Source organism: Carassius carassius, chromosome 4, assembly GCF_963082965.1.
Source record: "Carassius carassius chromosome 4, fCarCar2.1, whole genome shotgun sequence".
Lineage (NCBI taxonomy): Eukaryota > Metazoa > Chordata > Actinopteri > Cypriniformes > Cyprinidae > Carassius > Carassius carassius.
In genome coordinates, this window is record NC_081758.1 from 41179841 (window position 1) to 41201758 (window position 21918).

At 36.0% G+C, this 21918-nt stretch overlaps 2 protein-coding genes across 3 annotated transcripts in view; one reads left to right on the top strand and one right to left on the bottom strand.

The window, feature by feature from the left end:
- Window positions 1-392: 392 nt before the first annotated feature.
- On the top strand, window positions 393-5165 carry LOC132140053 (apical junction component 1 homolog). The gene has a single exon (XM_059548836.1). The coding sequence runs from the start codon at window positions 432-434 to the stop codon at window positions 3723-3725; it is 3294 nt and encodes a 1097-aa protein (XP_059404819.1). The 5' UTR covers window positions 393-431; the 3' UTR covers window positions 3726-5165.
- A 7425-nt stretch (window positions 5166-12590) lies between these two features.
- The window catches only part of LOC132131692 (target of rapamycin complex 2 subunit MAPKAP1-like), a 35681-nt gene continuing 26353 nt past the window's right edge, over window positions 12591-21918 (bottom strand). The window contains exons 8-12 of one of the 2 annotated variants that reach the window (XM_059543769.1): window positions 16958-17065; window positions 16604-16744; window positions 14992-15129; window positions 12855-12952; window positions 12591-12769 (exon numbers count right to left, since the gene is read on the bottom strand). In XM_059543769.1, the coding sequence (XP_059399752.1) occupies window positions 12647-12769; window positions 12855-12952; window positions 14992-15129; window positions 16604-16744; window positions 16958-17065 (608 nt within the window). In that variant the 3' untranslated portion in view covers window positions 12591-12646. The remainder of the gene's footprint in view (window positions 12770-12854; window positions 12953-14991; window positions 15130-16603; window positions 16745-16957; window positions 17066-21918) is intronic. The other variant, XM_059543760.1, reaches the window with a different exon arrangement.

Genomic DNA, 21918 nt, shown 5'->3' on the forward strand with positions numbered 1-21918 from the left:
AAGTTGTTCCCAGGGGAAACATCATCCAACCAAATTACTTGCATACATCCTGCCAACATATTTTGCTGAACAACACAATGCAGTAGAACCATTACTGAATCAGAATTAGGTTTATTTGATGTGTACATTTGCACTTAATCTTGGCTTGACGAGTTGCTCCCCAAGGTAAACTTACACATGCAATGCTTATCAAATATTATGCGATGATTGTTTACAATATTAAATGCAGGCTATTTAAATGTAATGTTGTTTTTTTATGGTTATCAGCCAGTTCCTAAAAACACTGTTTGCATTCACACTTAGTATTACAGATCATATCCATAAGGTGGTTTGAATGCAACTTGTACAATACTAAACTTGTTTTGTTTTCTTCCTCTCTTGCAGGGAACCTAAACTAATTTAATGGGGAAAATTAGAAGAGCCTCATTAAGATGACACGCACCGATCCACCTGATATACTAATATCAACAGTGTATCAAGATGTTAAAGTGAACTCCCTCTCGAACCACTCCAAAGCCTTTCATCCCTCAAAACAATGTGATTCCCCATCCATCAGCAAACTGGAGAACACTCGAAAAAGTAAAAGCAAAAAGAGGCACTGCCGTAACTTTGACACAGAGTCTATGGACAAACCCAGATATCATACAATAGCAATGGAATACCCATACCGAAGGGCTGAAAGGTATGCGGCCAATCCAGAGGTTGCCTGGAATGCCTTAGGTCACCAACAAGGGCATGGACTCCACCGGTTTTCTTCCCCAGACATATTTAACTACCGTCTCACCTCCCAGCCAATGACTGCTGAGATGTCTGCTGAAATTGCTGTGACAGAACAAAAGAGGAGGACTAGATCTAGAAGTGCCTCACGGGTTCAGACCAGCCTAACTCCTGTATCTTTTGATGCTTCCCCTCCAGTGGCAAGGAGGGGCCGGGAAGCTCAAAGGACACATCGAAACACTCAGCCAAGGCCGGAAGTTTCCCCAAGGAAAGAGTCTTCCTATGCTGCCACGCGGGCACACGTGAATGAAGTACATCCCATCAAACTACAGCCGCAGAGGAGTGATACAAGCAGGTATTCCCCTGTATATGTATCTGAAGGCTTTGACGAAGGAAAACCAGAGAAACCTGCTACTAGTCCTCATGTTCGGTGCCGGGTGGACATCAAACCGGATGAGTCGGCTGTGCAGCAAGGAGGCCAAAAGGCAGCTACACCTCATGTGGACATACCATGGCAGAAGTATCCCAGCAGTGGCAGTCGGAGTCTTACAGTGCCTCGCCATTTCTCCACTTCAAGGACACCAACTCCCACTGACACTGGAGAGTCCAGGCAGGCGTACCAGTATTCGCAAAGTATGCCAAATAGCTACATACAGCCTATGGAGATCCCTTTACAAAAGGTGGTCTCACCACGGGAGCCAAGGGAACAATATGGACGGGAACGAAGGGCTCATTCAAGCCCCAATGTGCCAACTACATTCTTCTATGCGGAGGATTTGGGGAAGTATGGATCTACAGCTCAATCAAGGACTTATTATCAAGATGACCGATACAGCATTCCTAGCCAACCCTATTCACCTAAAGTACCGTATGTACAAGATCCAAGGACTCACATCTTTCATACTGTACCTTCCCGGCCATATTTCACAGAAATTGACACCTACCATTACCCTGGGCAGCCTGTGTACCCTAAAACCTATGCAGCAAATGAGCCAGGGGCGTATATAATACAAACACCTCCAGCAAGGACTTTCTATGGTGATGACCCAAGGACATATCAAATTCAAACGGCCCCCCCCCGGATCTTCTACATGGCCAACCCCTACACGCCACCAATGGAGCATCATATTCCCACAAGGGCATATTACACAGAGGGAAGACGACATGCCCGTGTGGTGCAGCCTCCTACAGAGGACTGGTATGGCTCAGAGGTGTCCAGCTACTCAAGCCATTACCCTTCCTCGTATGTATCACAGGTTACTCCCACAAGAGTTAGACAAGAGCCAAAGCTCACAACTTGGTATGCCAACCCATGCATGGAGCCTGCAAGAACAGTAACAGACCCAAGACCGTACTCAAGATCATGGGATAACATCCTTGATACCCATGTAGAGCGAGAACAGCCAGTACCCCGAGGGAAAAGTGATGAGAATCTTCTTTGTCAGGGGGTACTACAAACTTCAAGAGAAAGACCAAAACCTGTGGTTGTCAACCTTTCCAGCTCACCAAGGCGTTATGCTGCACTGTCTTTATCTGAAAACTCTTTGATTGACAAAAGTCCAACTGAGGCCAGGAGCTCTTCGAGTAAACTGTGGTTTGTCACACCTGAGATTACCATCACAGATAATGATATCAAATCAAGCAATCTTAGTAAACCAGAAGCACGCTCTGCAAGTTGGAATGTGTTGGATTCAAAAAGTGCCCCAAATCAAGAAACCCCTCAACGTGAAGCAAAATCCCGCTTTGGAGAATCTACCAAAGAGAAAACGCACAGCAGCACATCCCTACAGCAAAGTTTAGAGCAGCTTGATGAGCTTCTAGCTGACCTTGTCATCGATTACAAACCTCCACGTAGGAGGACCAGTGAAGACATGCTTGATCAACTCAAAAAGCTCATTGATGAAGAAGAAGTAGTATCTTCAGTGAGAAAGGATTTCATAGCAGGATCTGAAAGTGGCATGCCACTTGACAAACAACCCACTTCAATAAAAATAGATCCTGACACACTAAGAGACACCGATGGGAGTTGTGACGGCCTGAGAAATACAGAAGAGTGCTCCCCTGACAAGAGTCCCGATGAGGACGACACAATGATGTGTTCAAACAATAAATGTCGTCGGACTGAGACCTTGTTTAATGCCTGCCTCTACTTTAAGTCCTGTCACAGCTGCTATACCTACTACTGCTCTCGCAACTGTCGCCGTGAAGACTGGGATGTCCACAAGGAGAGCTGCCTCTATGGGCGAATCAGTAGTGTGTGTCGACACATTATTAAGCACTGTCGAGAAACCACAGAAGTCCATAAAGCTTTCTCCCGTATAGCCAAAGTGGGATACCTGTCTCGGGGCAGAGGAGTCTTGTTTTTGGGATTTCCAAATCCAGGTTCGTCCACAAATTTCCTTCAGTTTGGACTAGAAAGTCTACTCATGTCGCCAACATACTTATCTCTCCGTGAGTTGGAGAGCTTCAAGGATAACCTTGGGGAATATTGCAAGGAGCTCCAAGAGGCAGGAAAGGCATATGACCCTAACGAATGTTTTCTCTTGAATGTATCCATCGCTGTTGGTGATCAAGTGCCTGACGGACCATCGCCAAGGGTCCAAGCCCCAACCGTCAGGAAGTTTGCCAAGATTGCTCTGGCCTCCTACAGCCCAGAAAAGAAGGTCCATCGGAAGGAAAGCGACATGGAGACGTTGATCCTGACCCCACCGCCAGGTATGGCAGACATTGACAAGGAAGGTGAGGAGGGAAGGAAAGCCCGGGAGATCTGCTTCATCAACATTCAGCGGGAGTTGAGGATACGTGGGGTGTTTCTTCGCCATGAGTATCCCAATGTCTACCAAAAGCTCTGTGAGTTTGTTGAGAATAACAGGAGGTTCACGCCAACTACTATTTACCCTATTGATAAAAGGACCGGCAAACAGTTCATGTGCATGATAATGGCAGCCTCTGAGCCACGAACTTTGGACTGGGTAGCCAACCCACATCTCCTAGATGACATTATTTAAACAAGTGCACCTTTTATATATTAAAGCATAGATCTCACTATAGTACATATCTAAATACATCAAGCTTGTTTGTTATAAATGTTTGTAGATATGTATTTTGGTACTGAAAAAAAAACTGTGTTCATGTCTGCAAGGTCAGTATTATACAATGTTGGAATATTGCCCATCAGATGTTGAATATGAGTAATTCACGCTGTTTATTCATCGATTTGATATCTAGTCCCAGGATTTGTTCATTTATGCTTCACTGGCAATTACTGCCATTCTTTTCTTTGTAGCAATTCTCTTTTTATATTATTTTATTGTTCATGAAGATAGAGAGAAAAAAACAATCCTTATTTATTTTGAAAACTACAGAATTATGTACTTATTTACATCAGAGCTGAATATTTTTTCCTATGCAAAAAAAAAAAAAAAAAAAAAAACATTACCAACATGTTGAAAATGTTCTGGCTAAAGAAATATAAAACTGTATTTCTTTTTAGCACTTAAAATAATATGTATTTTATTGATATGTTAAATACAGGCATTATGTTATATAATATTGTATTATTATAAACATATAGTTAAAGAAAGAAAAATTTAATGCAGAGTAGAAACACAGTACATACAAAAGGCCGTGGATATTAAATGTACTTTGAGGAACAGCTTTAATTAAAAAGAGAGATGCTTAGAATTAAGCAGCACCTAGAATTTTGTGCTCCAACTTGGTAAACTCATATTTGCAAGTGGTTTACGTAATTTAGGTTTCGGTTTAATGAAGTAATTGGTGCTTTTATGTATGTTTAGTAGAATTACTTGAGCAATAATGAACTTGAAGACAAAATTTGGAAAATATTGGTATCAGTGATGTGCTGCACATTAGGTGTTGGCCGGTACTGTTCCATCAGAAACACTGTGAACTGAGATATCTCTTATATGCCTGTCATTGATAGAGTTTCCTTGTGATCACCTATTAGACTTGGAAATATTTTAGTAGCTGTTAAGATTATGAGGGATATGATATCAGATGCAGCTGTAGTTTCATCTCTAGAAAAATGGAATCAGAGTTGATGTATGCTATATTGGTTATTAAGCTTGAAAAAAATATTTGTGTGTGTGTGTTTGGTTTTGTTTTCACTTGTTTCACAGTTAGATTTCAGATTTTTTTTAACAATTTGACATGCTACAATACAAATGCAACATGTGGTAGCAAAACAGCACTGATTCTTGAGTTACGTCACAAAGTTGTCCTGCCATTAGTAGGTATGGTAATAGCGAGCAGCAGAAAAATGTATTACTACGTGCAAATTCAGATGTCAAATTTATGTCAACAGATGCATTGACAGTCTGTTTAAAACCATACTGTATTATCAGTTCGTTCTTGAAGTGTAATGCTGGATTTGTTATCCTTAAGTATCTGACCTAACAGAACATGTTTTTACCTGTCGGTATTGACACGAAAAATTCACTCAAAAATTAGTAGTAAATTAAATTAGCAGTTTTCTTCTTCAGTTTGGTAAACTGTTTTGTCCCAGTACTCAAGAATCAGTGATCTGATACCTGTAACATCTTGTCATGTACTGGTTCCTATTTCATATCCAAAGCAGATTTTTCCTTGAATCTCAGTTATACTTTGCTCGACATATCTGTTCACTGCTTTACTTGATGAATTCATGTCACAGCACAACCCTGCACTTCCTTCTGTCTGAACTCAGAACACTGGCAGAACCGCTATAGCACATGTTCAGGTGTTTTGGCCCGGCAGAGTGTACATACACAGTGGTAAACAGAAAGAAATGATTGCATGTGATTCTATTTTTTCTATCACATTATATTAATATAACTAACCTGCCTGGATATTTGCAAATATGCTGTTTATGAGGGATAAAGTATATAGTAAAATATATGAAATATATAGAAGTGATATTTTTCAAGGTCAGTGTGTCGACCATCGCTGTTATGCTTAAAACAAATGAGACGATGACAGAAAGAGAGAGAGAGAGAGAGAGAGAGAGAGAGAAAGAAAACCTAAAGCTTAAATAAAAAAAGTGTGTCTTTGAAAGATTGTTTCTGTTGTCATATAATTACTAAGACAAACAAAGTCGTAATGCTGTGGCTCCACCATGCGGTGTCTAAGAAGATTTTACCTTTTCTGTTCTTTTCACCATGTGACAGACTTTAGTGAGGGCAGCGCCATATTTGACAGGAATGAAAACGAGGCTGTGAGGGTCAGAAGTGCAATGGATACAGCCCTTACGAAAATTAACCATGGTTTTACCATAAATAAAAACATGGTTACTATGGTTAAACCATGTTTCACTTGTTTATATTGATTTTTTTTTTAATATAGTAAAATTGTGGTTATACAAATGGTAATCAATATTAAATAATACAATAATAATAATAATAATAAAACATGGTTACTACACTTTTGCTACAATAAAATCATGGTTAATTTTCGTAAGGGTATAGTTGTTGAGCAACAAATACTGATTGTTCAGCTGACAAGACAAAAAACACTTTTGAACGTAGTGAGTTGTTAAAATCACATGATCTAGGACCTTTAAACAGAGTGTGCCATTATAAAGTATCTGTCAGTATGTTTACATTGTCTTTTTGTCTTTGGTAGGAAACAACACGTTCTAAAATTTATAACGATGACGTCACATGTTACTGTGTTTAACCTCCAGGGGCCTGTCACATGATGGTAGCTGAACAAACTCAGTGTTACAGGATTAGTTTTAAGTTGACAAAACCAAACCTCTCCAATCTGGCTTTGTTGGTAGTGATACCATGATGCTGTTCATCAATGTTCTTTGTCAACTCAGGCTTTGATCCTGAGTTTGTGGAGCGCGTGCACATGAATGTGTGACATCACTGGCGAACAGCCAATCACGAGCCTTGCAACACAAAGAAAGTTTGATTTAATTCTGGTAAGAGACCCAGCGATATTAAGGTTAAAGGTTTTGCTAAAGGTTAAGAGATTGAAGAATGTGACAAATTTAACGTCAGATTAAAAATGAAGGAGGGCAAATAAAATAAATGATCTTGTTCTATCAGGGCAGTGACAAGTGAAACTTAAGTTAGATTATATACACTCGAAAATATATAGTGATCGAGACTCGAACATGTGAGGTCAGATTTATGTTTTTTTAAATAGTGCAATCTTTTGATACTACAGCTTATTTATATTACATGATCTGTATACATTCATATTTATTTAAAATAAACGATTTATAATAATTGTTAAACTAAAATTGCTAGTGTGTAAAAAATGTATAATAATAATAATCATTAAAGCCAGACTTGTTTTTTTTTTTTTTTTAGCATTAGTGACCTTTAATTTGGAGGAAGATAAACTGGAGTGACTTAAGATGTATCTGGTCAGTGCGTTCAGATTCAGAAGCGTTCGTGTTTGCAGAAGTGAATATAAGCACGTGCTCAGTTTGCATCCGTCGCCTGTAGAGGGCAGTCAGCTTCTGCCTGAAGAGCTGCTGCTGCTGCTGCTGGAAAACACACAGAGGATATCCATGGAGAAAGATGGATACGTGAAAATGCATTTTACTGCTCCAGGCTGCCTGGTATAAATCAAACAAACACGCGGCGTTATGAATGTGGCTCGTGGTCTATATTGCCTGCTTGTTTTGCTGAATGTGCCTGCTGCTTTATTAAAACATTCACATAACCTTGTGATTTTAATTTTTAATAAATGACAAAATCACTGTGCTTTACCCACATAGTGCAAAGATGCAATATATGTAATATATGCATACAAACATGCAATCTTATATAAATATATATATATATATATATATATATATATATATATATATATATATAATTATATATATATAATTGACTCCAGGTTGTTGAATTCTTAGAAAAATAACACCTCGGGTGTGCATTAATTTTCTATTAATTCTATAATTCTAATAATCCTACTATTTTTCATGCTTCTAAATGCACTAACCAGATACATCTTAGGTTTCGTGCATTATTCACTTTTAAGTGCATTAATTGCTAAAATCCATAGTTAATATATATTTATATATATGAAAGATTGCATGTATTTTGTATGCACGCACACACACACGTGTATGTATGTATGTATGAATGTATATATATATATATATATATATATATATATATATATATATATATATATATATTTATATACACACACACTTTAAAACAAAAGCACATTTATCCTTAAAAATTCCCAGGCATGTCTGTTAACAATGATACTTACACTGCATCAACATTCAAAGCTAGTGGAATGAAAGCCATCAAAACAATTGCACTCGGAAGAACACAGCCAAAACTGACACCATCTGGAAAGAGTCCAGTGAGGATGCAGAGAGACACTGCAGTGCTGCAGAGCCAAAACAAGCCGAGGAGATGTTCACAGTGCTCAGACGGCAGAGAAAGCAAAAACAAGCCTCTTTCTCCTGCAACAAGAACTGAGAAAATCCATCTCCGGCTCCATGACTGTCACTCTGCATTAAGTTTATTGTCTCGGTTGTGGCGAGGTCTCAGGATATTTTTAACCAGTGTCTATGGCTGTTTCTCAAGGAGGGCAGAAAAAGATCTCTCAGGGGCCACAGCTGCAGAAGAACCTCGAGTCAGAGGCGTCTGTAAGGATGTGTCCTCAGCCAGCTGGGCTCTGATTCACAGTGTTAACCCGAGGCGAGAGTCGTTACCTGTTGTTGAAGTGCTGCTGCTTGCATCCTTTTTAACTGAAGTCCATTGGCCATTGGTCTTTTTCTCTACACTGCAAAGTGAAATACAATCAGTGGTTTCTTAAACAGCATTCATGCATCTGATCTTGGGGCAAACACTGTGGAGTTCTTCATATTCGGATGAATTTGCTGATCCCTGTTCAAAATGGAAACACTGAGGGAAAGATGAGCCCATTAATCAAAAAGTAGATATTAGAATTGCTGTTAAGAGATCCAGATGAAAAAAAACATGAAAAAATGACAATGTCGAATCTATTGCAGAATTCATATAAAACGCAATACAAAAGAGACAGATCGATAATAAAGCTGTTAGGATTTAACGGTCATTATAAAACAAACATTAACTAAAACTTTGACTAAAATTTATTTAAACAAAACACAATCGAAACAAGAATATCCAGACCTTTTTTTATTTCTGATATTTTCATATATAAATATATAGTATGTAATTTACTTATAATTTGAACATATAAATATATGATATACAAATAAAATTTTAATATAAAAATTTTACATACTAAAATAGTACCACAATATATATATATATATATATATATATATATATATATATATATACACACACACACTTTAATAAAAAAAGGAAAAAAATTGTATCATTTCATTTTTGTAGGATTTTCTTTTTTTTTTACACAAAAACAAAACAGAAGTAATAATTGCAGTAATTGAATTATATATATATATATATATATATATATATATATATATATGTATGTATATGTGTATATATATATATATATATATATATATATATATATATATATATATATATATACAGTACAGACTATATAAGAGTGTGCAAAGCAGTAATCAAAGCAAAAGGTGGCTACTTTGAAGAACCTACAATATGACATATTTTCAGTTGTTTCACACTTTTTTGTTATGTATATAATTCCATATATAATTCCACATGTGTTAATTCATAGTTTTGATGCCTTCAGTGTGAACCTACAATTTTCATAGTCATGAAAATAAAGAAAACTCTTTGAATGAGAAGGTGTGTCCAAACTTTTGGCCTGTACTGTATATATATATATACACACACACACATATATGACATGTATTCTTATAATATATATTCAAATATGTCTGTCCGTCTGTCCTATATATATAGTTTTCAAGAAAATAGTTTAATAAAAATAATTCAGTGTGTCATTCGCAGTTTCTTTGTAATTATTTGTGAAATTTGAACAAATATTCACTCTGGTCAAGTAAATCCTACAGCAAATAGTTTTTTCTGACTGTATGGAAGTGTCAGATGAAGCAGCGAGTGCTGGATGACTCCTCGTTCAGTTGGTGTCTGGCTCTCTCCAGGCCTGAGGGTTGGTGGAGCAAAGCAAACTAAATGTGACAGAGGAGAGACCCGCACTAGCCGGAGGCTAACAAACGTTCTTGGCTTTGTATTCATGTTTGACCAAAGAGATTTCTCTACATTATAGAGAGCCCAAACTCATCCAGCGACTGTATGAAGGAAGTGGACACGTCACTGCATTTGACAACACGCATCGTTTTTCATGCAGTGACTTGATTTAAAAGACTGCATGACTGCTGTTAAAGTCAGCATGAAATCACTTTTACTTTATGAATCCATTTTGGTGGTCTTATAATGAGCAATTTTTTGCCTCCATAATCTTTCATCAAAAGATACATTACATTAATCAAAAGTAGACTGTAACTAATACAATTATGCATTTGGCAGACACTTTTATCCAAAGCAACTTTAAAATGCATTTCATTTGATCAGTTTTCCCGGGAATTAAACCCGTGACCTCTGCATTGCTAGTGCCATGCTTTTACTGTCTGACAGTCAATAGCAACTTGTTTAGGATACTATTATAGGTATAGTTAACACAGGGTATTTTACAGTAATCAAAACAGTAATTTAATGCTGGTTAATGTTAATGACATGTTAATAATAATGCAAATTAATAATGTTAATAACAGTAAATAAAAGATCTGAAAAAGATATGTTGGATATTGTATAAGATATAATAATATAGTATATTTTTTAAAGAAGTATATTTTTGCTGAATACACTTAACTATTACAGTTGCAAATGATGTTTCTTGTTTTGACTTTAATATGCAAGTAAATCAATCATTCAGATGTTTTCACATTCAAACATCACTTGCTCCTTGCAGAAGTGAAACTAACAACTTAACAGCACTAAACCCTACCCAATACACCTGATTACAGTATAATTTATTATTATATTATAGCATTATTTGATTATATTTCAATATATTTTAGTTTTTTTATATATATTTTTCTTATATATATATTAGTTGACATGGCAACATTTAACATTTATATTAGAGTAAAATATAAATGCTAGATGAAAAACTTGTTATTCCAATTCATGAAAATTATTTTTAAGAGATTTAATTAACGATAACACACACCAAACCACATGGACACAAAAAAGACAAAATATGGTAAATATTAGGTGTCCTTGAAAACAAACCTTCAACATTTTATCTTATTTCCATACTTTTAACAGTAGATTTAATGTAAAACCTAGTAACCTGCCTTTCTGTTTAAATAGGCAGCAACCCTTTAAGACACTAACCTAGCAATGACCAAAAATAAATAAATTAAAAAACCTGTGCATTTGGTTTAGAGCGCTCATCTGCCGGCTTGAATGAGCGTCACGTCACAATGCATTCTGGGATTGCCTTATCTGTGAAAGATGCATGCAATACTGCAATTGAATTGTCCAAAAGAAGCAATCTGAAAATAAAACACAATTACACTGCCTACCTTATGCAACAGCAAAACCATGAAAACCCCAAAAAATGACTCCAGGACAAAACGTATCTTTTCAGTTCAATTCTTTAATTAGAAAATCTACTTATATACAGTATACATGTACTGTAGCAAATATTGATTTCATAGGCCGCATGATACCCCCCCCCCCCCCCCCCCTCCAGGTCATCGGAATATTATAAATAAAGTTTCTTTTGAAATGTCTATTCAGCTGTTATCCCCGTCACAGGAAAACACATGCTCTCTTTGTCCATCCGTCAGCGCTGAGCTGTGTACCAGTCATCACTCTCCGGCTTTGACAGACGTAAAAACAAACAAAACAAGATCAGTCAAGACAACATGGCAGTCGGAAACCTGAGTCACAACAGTTTTGGAAAGAAGGAACACCCTGAATCCAGTTTAACAACAGCAGCGTTTGAAGTGGAGTTATAGAGCGAGAGTTTCAGCTCGAGACGGCAGACACGGATGAAACGAACCTAGTATAATAATGTTTAATCTGTAATATTTATAAATTAAAAAAATGTGGCAGAGACGATCATACATTCCCATTTCAGCCCAAGAGGACAGTCCGAATAAACCAAAACATCCGTCGAAAAGAGAGACAGACGGCGATTGGTTCGTTATAATATATATATATATATATGCAATCAGAGGGGAAAAACACATCACAGTAAAAAGTAGTTATTAATTTCATATTTGATCATTAAAAACCAGTCATTCCTTAACCTGTTAACCTCCTCTGGTGGTAAAAAAAAACAGCCAATGCTTAAAACCTCGAAGAACGCATTCGTCCTGTTGATCTGTAGCAGGCACTGAAGTACTATGGCCAGAGAGGGTTTGTCATCAGACCCTGAATGCGCTTGCTATTTACAATTTCGTAAAAAAAAAACGAAACAAACTGCGATCCCTTTACGTGTCAGTGTCCGATGCGGTTTAAGTTAACGTTTTTGATACATACGGGAACAGCTAATATGGTTCGCTTGCTCTTTCTGGCTTGTAAGTTTCCGACTGCGTTCGTTTGGTGCGTGTTTATGTATAGTTCGTTTGGAGGCAGTGGCACAGCAGCAAGTTCTCAGTCCTTAGCATACAGAGTCCAGCCGATGGTTTTGTCGGGTCTGGGCGATGGCTGTGGCTTCAAATGTCAATCAATTGTTTAATTAGATTGTTGGTTGGTTTGCTAGTACATTGAGTGACAGCAGAGAGCATTAGTGCTCTGATATGATTAAGGTCCGTCAGCCAATAAAAGGCCGACATTGAGAGGCTGATTTCTCCAGCCGGATGAGACATCGGCCTCCTCATATTTTCATCAAAACTTCTCGCTATCCTTCTATTCTTAATATTTTCCTGTCTATCTCTTTGCCTCCGTTCACACAAGCTGTTTGGTTCAGAGTCTGCTGATCGGTTTGGCCGCCAGCTCTACTGGCCCGACTTTTTGTCCTTCTGGAAACTGAAGCTTGTGCGACGGTTCAGTTTGCGTTGTTTCTGGGCGAAGTACTCTGCCCTTGACGTGCTGGCACGAGACTCCAGGATGTAGTTCACCTGGGAGACGACATACTTCCTGTGAGTATGATCAAATGTATACACAAAAAACACAGTAAAAATAAAAAAAAACTAGAAATCCTACCTTGAGCACAATCTCATTGACAGTAGCAGCATCACACTCGAAGTACAGGGCTTTGTAATCGTGGTTACTTAGATATGTGAGCTTAAATATTGCATGACCTACAAAGAAACCATAAAGATCTTCTTACAATCAGCAAAAAAAAAAAAATGACCACCATGGTTCAATACACACATGCATGCGAGCTAACAGTATTATTTACATTTGGGACATCTATGATTATTATTATACTTTTTTTTCTTTACAAAAATCTACAACTGCAATCATTTTTATTAATCTCAGTTTTGACAAAATATTTTTGGAAATTATGTTAGAATCAGTTTTCAGTCATCACAGCCCAATGAGAAAAATACAGTCTAATCAAAAAATCTTCTTGCAAATTTACTCTGAATAGCAGACGCCATTTGGATTTTAAATGCATCAACTCATTTTTATCTTGATAAGTTAAATAATTTAGTTAATGATAAATTGATCATTTCAGAAAGAAAGAAAGATCAACCACATCTTATGATTGCGCCAAGAAACTAAGCCTGTCAAAATGAATGCGTTTAATATCATATTTAAGGAAATATATATACACACTGGTCAAAAGTTTGGGGTCGGTAAGATTTTGTAACATTTTATTAATAGAAATATTTAAAAAATAACTGTTTTCAATGTGAATATTGTAAAATGTAATTTATTCCTGTGATGCTCCGCTGTATTTTCAGCATCATTCCTCCAGTCTTCAGTGTCACATGATCTTCAGAAATCATTCTAATATGCTGATTTGCTGCTCAAGAAACATTTCTGATTATTTTCATTGTTGAAAACAGTTGTGCTGCTACATATTTTTTTGTGGAAACGGTGATGCACTTTGATAATAAAATACGACTGTTTTAAACATAATTAAATCTCAAATATTGGCTTTTGCATCTTTGAATTTGAACACACTGCTCCAAAAATAAATGCTCATTGAACGGCAAAACCTCCGACAGTGAGACTGGAGCATTTCCAGGCGTAGCCGGAGCATCGGTGTGAGCAGACTTCAGCAATCTGTCTGCACTTCATCAATCACTGTTAGCAGCTCGCTCGCGTCTGGAGAGCTGCGCTCGTGGCCCTGTCATATCCGCTAAGAAGAGATGTCTGCATCACCTACAAATGCAAACCTTACAGAAAGTCTGTGTAAATAGATTTTGTTTTTCAGTAACACAGTTTCCTGTAAGTGTAATGCAATATAAATCCCTTTGTGAGTTTGCAGTGCTACACTATAACTGTCAGTCGACAGTGACGTGAGACATCAGAAGAGTTTCTACATAAACCACGTTTATGTAGAAGAGACGTTTTCTTTGAGGAGGCAAGAGATGCAGTGCTTATTACTTTACTGCAAATAGAAGATAAACAATAATTGATTGATTGATATAAGAAATTGATTTTTTTTTCAGTAGGGATTCATTAAATTGATTAAAAGTGACATCTATAATGTTACAAAAGATTTCCATTTCAAATAAATGCTGTTCTGTTGAACTACATCCTGAAAAAATATCACCGTTTCCACAAAACTATTCAGCAGCACAACTGTTTTCAACATTGATAATAACAAGAAATGTTTCTTGAGCAGTAAATCAGTATATTAGAATGATTTCTGAAGATCATGTGACACTGAAGCAGGGTTATTACAGTAAAAAAAAGAAAAAGAAAAAAGTTATTTTTAAATAAATGTCAACTGGAATCAATTTTTTTTTTCAACTAATTAACAGGGCAACATTTCTAATGTATCTAAAATAACTAAAACAGAAAAATGTGTTTAAAAAAAACAACAACACAAAATAACAATAGCACACAACAAAAAAAAAAATACTACAACTTTAACCAAAATTAAAATGAAAAACTAATTTGAAATTTAAATAAAAACTATTATTATAGCACTGTGACTGAAGACTGGCTGCTGAAAATTCAGCTTTGTCACCACAGGACTAAATACAATTTTAAGATATATTTAAAAATAATTTGTAATAATATTACAATCAACTGTATTTTTGATCAAATTAATGACTCTTTCAAAAAAAGTTAACATTGACCCCATGACTTTTGTACAGTAGCGAAAATAAAATAAATAAAGATTTCATGCATATTTCACCAAACTGTGAGCAGAACTGACTTGGACTCTTCTCCTCCACCAGGTCACAGGCACACAGCAGATCCGAGTCGATGGAGATCGGCTTCTGTCGGATCCAGAACTTTGTGCTTGTCTTCTGATTGGTGACAGGATCAATCTCAACCTTTTCACCAGAAATTCCTGAAAAAGCCAGGTGTTTTTATCTTAAAAATCACTTATTGATGAATTTCAACTGTCTGTTTTTATCAAAAAGAGTTTACATTAAAATGACGCCCAGGTTTTAAAGATTAATGTGGTTGTGGGTTTATTTCCCTGTTAGTTAAATATGAAAGGAGAACCAACACTGATACTGTAGGAAACACTGTGAAATCTGGAATACTATTATTCAGAAGCACACACACACACAGTCTATCCATAATGGATGTGACAGCTGTCAATCGTTCACAAGACTTAAAAAAAATAGCATGCAAACATCAGTGTGTCAGAAAAAAATTCCAGCCTGTCAATCGCAGTGAAATTCCTAAAGAGATTCCCTGGCTCACACAGGCTTCCGGCGCCTGGAGCGCTGCTGTAATTGGGATGGAGCTGTGACTGGAGCAACTGTCAAGTGTGCTGGAATTTATTTGTGTGTGTTTTCACAAAATAGGACTGTGTTTGATCTGAAGACCATCTGCCAAAGCTTTGTTCATGAGTTGAGTCATGTGCTTTGAGAGGGGAAGAAACTGAGGAGTCAGGAGAAGCAAAGAAGAACTGCAGAGACTTTCTCTCTCTTTATTTTATATACAGTACAGACCAAAAGTTTGGAAACATTACTATTTTTAATGTTTTTGAAAGAAGTTTCTTCTGCTCCTCAAGCCTGCATTTATTTGATCAAAAATACAGAAAAAACAGTAATATTGTGAAATATTCAACACACACACACACACACATATATATATATTACATAAATAATACATAAAAAAAATACAATCTTCCATGTTATAACAAAAAACTAAATAACTACAGTATAGTAATATATATATATATAATACTAAATTATAGTATTAAGTAAATTAAGTATTAATATCACACTATAATAATATATAAACATTACACTACAAGAATCTACGATTAAGAAAAGATTTTTGCACGCAATGTTAAAATCTTAGATACTTTATTCATCCATTAAAATTATTAAATGTATATTTATTTATATAATATATAATTTATTTAACAAATATATATTAGTTATTATACATTTCATAAATATAAATGTATAAAAATAGATGCAATCTTCCACACGGTAAACCATAATATTTTGTTGATACTATAATAATAAAATAATATTTATTATGCATGATTAAAGGAATTATTTTTAGAATGACACGTTTACATTTTATAGCTTGTCTATTTGCATTTTTATGTAATTTGTTATTATTGTATACTATAGCATACTTTCCTAAACCATACTTTTCGAATAATAATACTATACAATTACATACTATTATTATTCTATGCTTATATATGCTTTATAATACCATTATTATACTACTAACATCACAGTAAGGAACTCTATTTTGTCCCTGTGAATCTGAAGAGAACTCTTGTATTGAATCTGGCAGAAGTACAGACAGATATTTCATCAATGTGAAATATAGTGATTTAGAAACAGTACCTAGCTGCACGTCCGTGGTGAAGCGGAGCTTGTGGATCATGCTGATCTTGAAGGACTTGTAGTAGTGGCTGCTCAACATGTCTTGTACCGTAGTGATGTCTATAGGCGGGTCCTCCTCTGAGGTCTCCTCGCCTCGAGAACCTGCGGATGAAGACGGGACGGGGTGAAGAAGTCGATGTGTGCGTTACCTGTGCATCTGTGCACTTTACATTTAATGCTGCTGTTAATGATGCTCAATAAAGTGCATCCATTTAATTCAATGTATATAAAAGGAAAAACACTTCAATGAATGTGAAACGTTCAAAGATCATGTGCTGCAATGGCAGGAGCATCAGAAATGTCTTCAAAACTCACTGTTTTCTCGGACCAAGCAGAACTCCATGGTTCCTTGGATCTCCAGCGTACTGTCCAAATCCACTGCCACATTCGGTTCGGTTTGTTTCTCCAGTCGATACATGGGGCCTGAAACGAATTAGCATTTTAGATGACCCCATTAGATGCCAGCAAAACTCATACACAATTTTGGTATTTTTTGTTTATAACACAAACAAACCACACTCTGACATAGATACCAACACACCTACACAATTTTAGCTGATTATTTATCCAATTGGCTCTATAATATGCAAAAGCAGAAAACAGGAATAAAGCTTGTATTCGCTTTGCAGGCCAAACCTGAAGAAAAATGCCACCATTTTGGCCTTGCCAACAGAATAAGACACTATAAAAAATGGCATCATTTTACAGTTAAATGGCATTGTGATTAAAAAGAGCATTTTTGTCCTTAAGGTCCTGAGAGGAACTATTTTGTGTACCTAGTGTAAAACAGATTTATTTAAGGAAATGAGGGTGAAATAGTAAATTTCTAATAAAAATACACACTTGTGCTAAAATTTATGCAGTTGGCAATAACAGAGACAAAATTATAAACAACAACAAAAAAGATCCTATAATGTCGCACAAGGGTTAAACCATTAAAGTGTTTACTTGCTCAAGACACATGAGTAAAACTTTATGCATGTAAACTATGTAAATTCTCTAAACAAATCACTTCTATAAGACCTAAGAGTTTGAGATTCCAATGAGAAACGATTGCAAGAATCATTCATTCGATTCTAAAAACATGCTTAATGTAACATACACACAAATAAACAATACAGATAAAAATACAATTGAAAACATATCTTTCGATCTGGTCGGGCCAACAAACAAATGACTCTTATAAACCGGTTATTTTATTGAATCTTTTATCGTGTTAACTTGTTTACATGCCATCATAATAGAGGTGTAAATATTAATCGATTCGTATCGATGCATCGATTATACAGCCGACAATTCAATGCATCAATGCGTCCGCAAGAGTATCGATTAATGTGTTTATTTTGCCGCCCGTCTGTGTCCGCCTGTCTATTTTCAGCATCCGCTCCGACAATGCGTGCGTACAACCTAGGCTACTCCTAAGCTGCGGGTGGCGCTAACCTCATTATTGTCGTCTTCTTCACACCGCTTCACACGCACATTACGTTTCATTCAAAGTCTATCTAACTATGTTCACACACACACATTGAGTCAAGAGCGATGGAACCGTCAGAGCGAGCTGGCAATGAAAGTGAAATGCTACACATTCCAGTCGGCGCCAAGTCATGGGTGTGGAAGTATTTTGGCTTCAGGAAAACCGAAGGAGTAGTGGTAAGAGATGTTGCCGTTTGCAAAGAGAAAGACTGTCAGTGTGAGATAAGATACTGCGGCAATACGTCGAATCTATCCGCACACCTGAAAAGGAGCCATGGTATTGATGGCGAGTGTAAAGAAAGAACACAGGGCCAGGCTTCCACGCCCGCCACATTACTGTCACTGACAACGTTTTTCCCTCCAAAGTTGTCAAGCACTTCAAAAAGAGCAAAAAAATGCATTTTTGTTATTTTGTAGTGAATGGGCTGTAGGCTTATGTCCTAGACTTTTGTTACTTTTTGTTATTATTGCACTTTACCTGATTTTGTGGAGTTAACTGTTCTATTTGCAGTTCATCTACTGCAGAGGATGTGTGACCATTACCTCTTAATAAGATACAAATTGTATTTTCAAAATGTAACCAATTTTGTATAAAAGAAACGTGCAGGGTTAATGTACTTGAACTGTAGAGGTCTTTTTTTTAACAGTGAATAGGCTAATTGGCCATAGTAGACCTGCACTGTAAGCATTAGACTTTATTATTGTTATTTTGTTCTTATTACAATTTATCTGATTGCACTTTATTGTAACTGTAGATGCAGTTTGTTATATTTGCTGTTCTATTTGCAATGCATTGAGCACAACTGCTATAGTGTAACATACAGTAATAGAATACTGTTAATGTATTCTCAATAAAAGGCACATTATTTATTATTTTTGTTGATTTATTTGAAACTTAATAGATATCATTTAAAAATATCTATTATTGAATCGTATCGAATCGAATCGAATCGTATCGCAGGGAATTCTGAAGTATCGAAAATAATCGAATCGTTGGCTTAAGAAATCGGTATCGTATCGAATCGTCATGAAGGCTCCGATTTACACCCCTACATCATAAACAATAATAACTTATAAATATATCTACATTACCATTCAAAAGTATAGGGTCAGTTTCACTTTTTAAAGGGGTAATATTATGCGATTTTTCCTTTCTCTTTGGAGTGTTACAAGCTCTTGGTGCATCAAGAAGATCTGTAAAGTTGCAAAGACTAAAGTCTCAAATCCAAAGAGATATTCTTTATAAAATTTAAGAGTCAACCAAACCCCCCTAAAACTGCTCGTTCTGACACGCCCCCACATCTCTACATCACTGTGTGGGAAGATTTGCATAACACCGCCCAAATGTTCATGCATAGAAAGGTGGTGTAACTTTTATTCTCTCTGTTGTCGCTGCTGCCATGCTGTGGTGTCGCTGAGTGTTTCGATGTGAAAGCGAAACTACTTTGTTTGGTCTTCCAAAAGAGGACACGACTAGAAATCAGTGATTAAGTTGTATTTACAACACTGTTCCAGAACAGTTCAACCTAAATATTCAGATGTGTGCAGTGCATTTTATGGAGGATGAGGTCTGTTTCCTGAACCATAAGCCTACAATGTGTCTGTGGCACAACGGTTGTTTCTGTAAAGTTGGGCAGTTCAAACGTTGCATGGACAGTCTGGCGCTTCTGACTCACAGCCTGTAAGTACGTTTTTTTATATTTAAATAATTTGCCAATGATGATTCAAATGCGAGTTTTGAGCAGTAGAGTAGACTTGTTGTTTCTCCGATCATGCAGACATGGTTTTATGTTAACGCAGTGTGGTACGCAATGCATAAAAATACAGTATAAGTCATAATAATCAGTAATTATGTCCCCACTGGATGCAACAAATGCCTCGTTTGTAATGGGTTTTATTGGTTTTGTCTCGTCTGATGTCAAGATCGCGACGCATCTTTCTTTTAAACCAGATCTTCTTAGTGAACTGGTCAAACCAGTTAAAAAAAAATGAACCGAATCGCTTGAAACATTTCCGTCACATCCTTGAGGTATTCAGCCAAATCACAATGCACTGGATAGCTGGCCAATCAGAGCACATCTCGCTTTTTTACAACTATGAGCTTTGTAAAAATCAACGCGTTTCAGAAAGGTGCATAGAGGAGAAATAATAATGTACATTATATGGAAAATGTGTTTTTAAACCACATAAACACATTGCATTACACCAAATACACAAAATAATGTTCTTTTTAGCAACATCATGTGACCCCTTTAATATTGCTCAGCGCAAACAATCTAATTTGACTTTTTATTGTCCAATTAGATGTTCTCTACCCATCTAAGACCTAAAGACAGTCAATAACTATTCCCTTGCAGGAGCAATTGATGGCTGTTTATTTTTAGTCAGAAGCAAGAAAAAATGCCCAGAGGCAGGGTCAAGTCTTTCCCTCTTTTTTTTCACCAGAAAAGATGGGAAAAAACAATACAGAGTAGCTGCCAATCTAAATAGGGAAAACACCAAGGGCGATATTTCCCCTTTTGCAAATACCATGGTTTTCCAAAATGTCACCAGAGTCTCCGAAAGCTTACAACCTCTACGGAGAAAGAAATATGTTCAAGACAGCCTCCAGCACAACGGAGATAAACAGAACACAAATGAAGTCAATGAGTGTATCAATTCTATACAACACTTCAGTTCTGGGCCTGACATGCAGGAATCAGACTAGTTGAGCGTATGGAAGAAGGAGAGAGCGTCTCTCTGAATCCTCTCTGAAAGGAGAAAATGAGAATCCCTGTGATTCGACGAACAGAAGACTGTAATTCAGAAACACACCATTTGACCTTTTACAAGCTTTTCCTGCGACCCTGCGCTGATCTCAATTAGCCAAGAGGTAATTTTAATCCATTTTATCATACATCAGGTTAAAACTGTTGGTCTGGTCACTTAGTAAAGTAACAGCACACCTCTCACTGACAAGACCTATATCAAATTATATTTCATATTTAGAGTTTGTCTGCAAATAAATGATTTCTAAATATTTTTTTTATTTCCAAGTCATTCAGAAATAAGGCAATACCGTGCATTAGCTGCATTTATTTGATCAAAAATACATTAAAAACAATAAAACTGTGAAATATTATTATAATATATGAGTTCCAAAATATTTTCCAATTAAAAAATTCCATAAAATGTCCAGATCATATTTCACAATCAAAATTAAATGATTAAGGATAAATAACAATAAATAAAAAGGAATATGTATATATTTAATTACATTTAATCGGTTATCAGGCTTTAATTATATTTCAAATTATATATTTTTTTCTTATTATTTTACATAAAAATGTGTGTGTTTGTGCATATTTCATAGTGAAAACAAATGATTAAAGGTGTAACAATTAAAGGTTCAATAGAGTTTTAAAGGTTTTAAAAAAATTAAAGGTTCAATAGAGTCACATATCAATTTCAGTAGTCTGTACCAATACCAGTAAAATTTCACAGTTCTTGATAACTGAACTTATTTGAAAATAAAAACAAATAAATAATTTATTAATACTAATAATATTTTAGTAAACAGTACACACAAAGCTGAATTTTCAGCATCATTACTCCAGTCTTCAGTGTTTTTTTATGTTTCCAAGGATACATTTATTTAATTTATTTGAAGTATAATAAAAACTGTAATATTGTGAAATATTATTAGGTGAATATATTGTAAAGTGTAATTTATTTCTGTGATGCACAGCTGTATTTTCAGCATCATTACTCCAGTCTTCAGTGTTTTTTATGTTTCCAAGGATACATTAATTTATTTGAAGTAT

Coding starts and splice junctions, on each gene's coding strand:
- LOC132140053 (XM_059548836.1), top strand. CDS start 432: ATGACACGCACCGATCCACCTGATATACTAATATCAACAGTGTATCAA.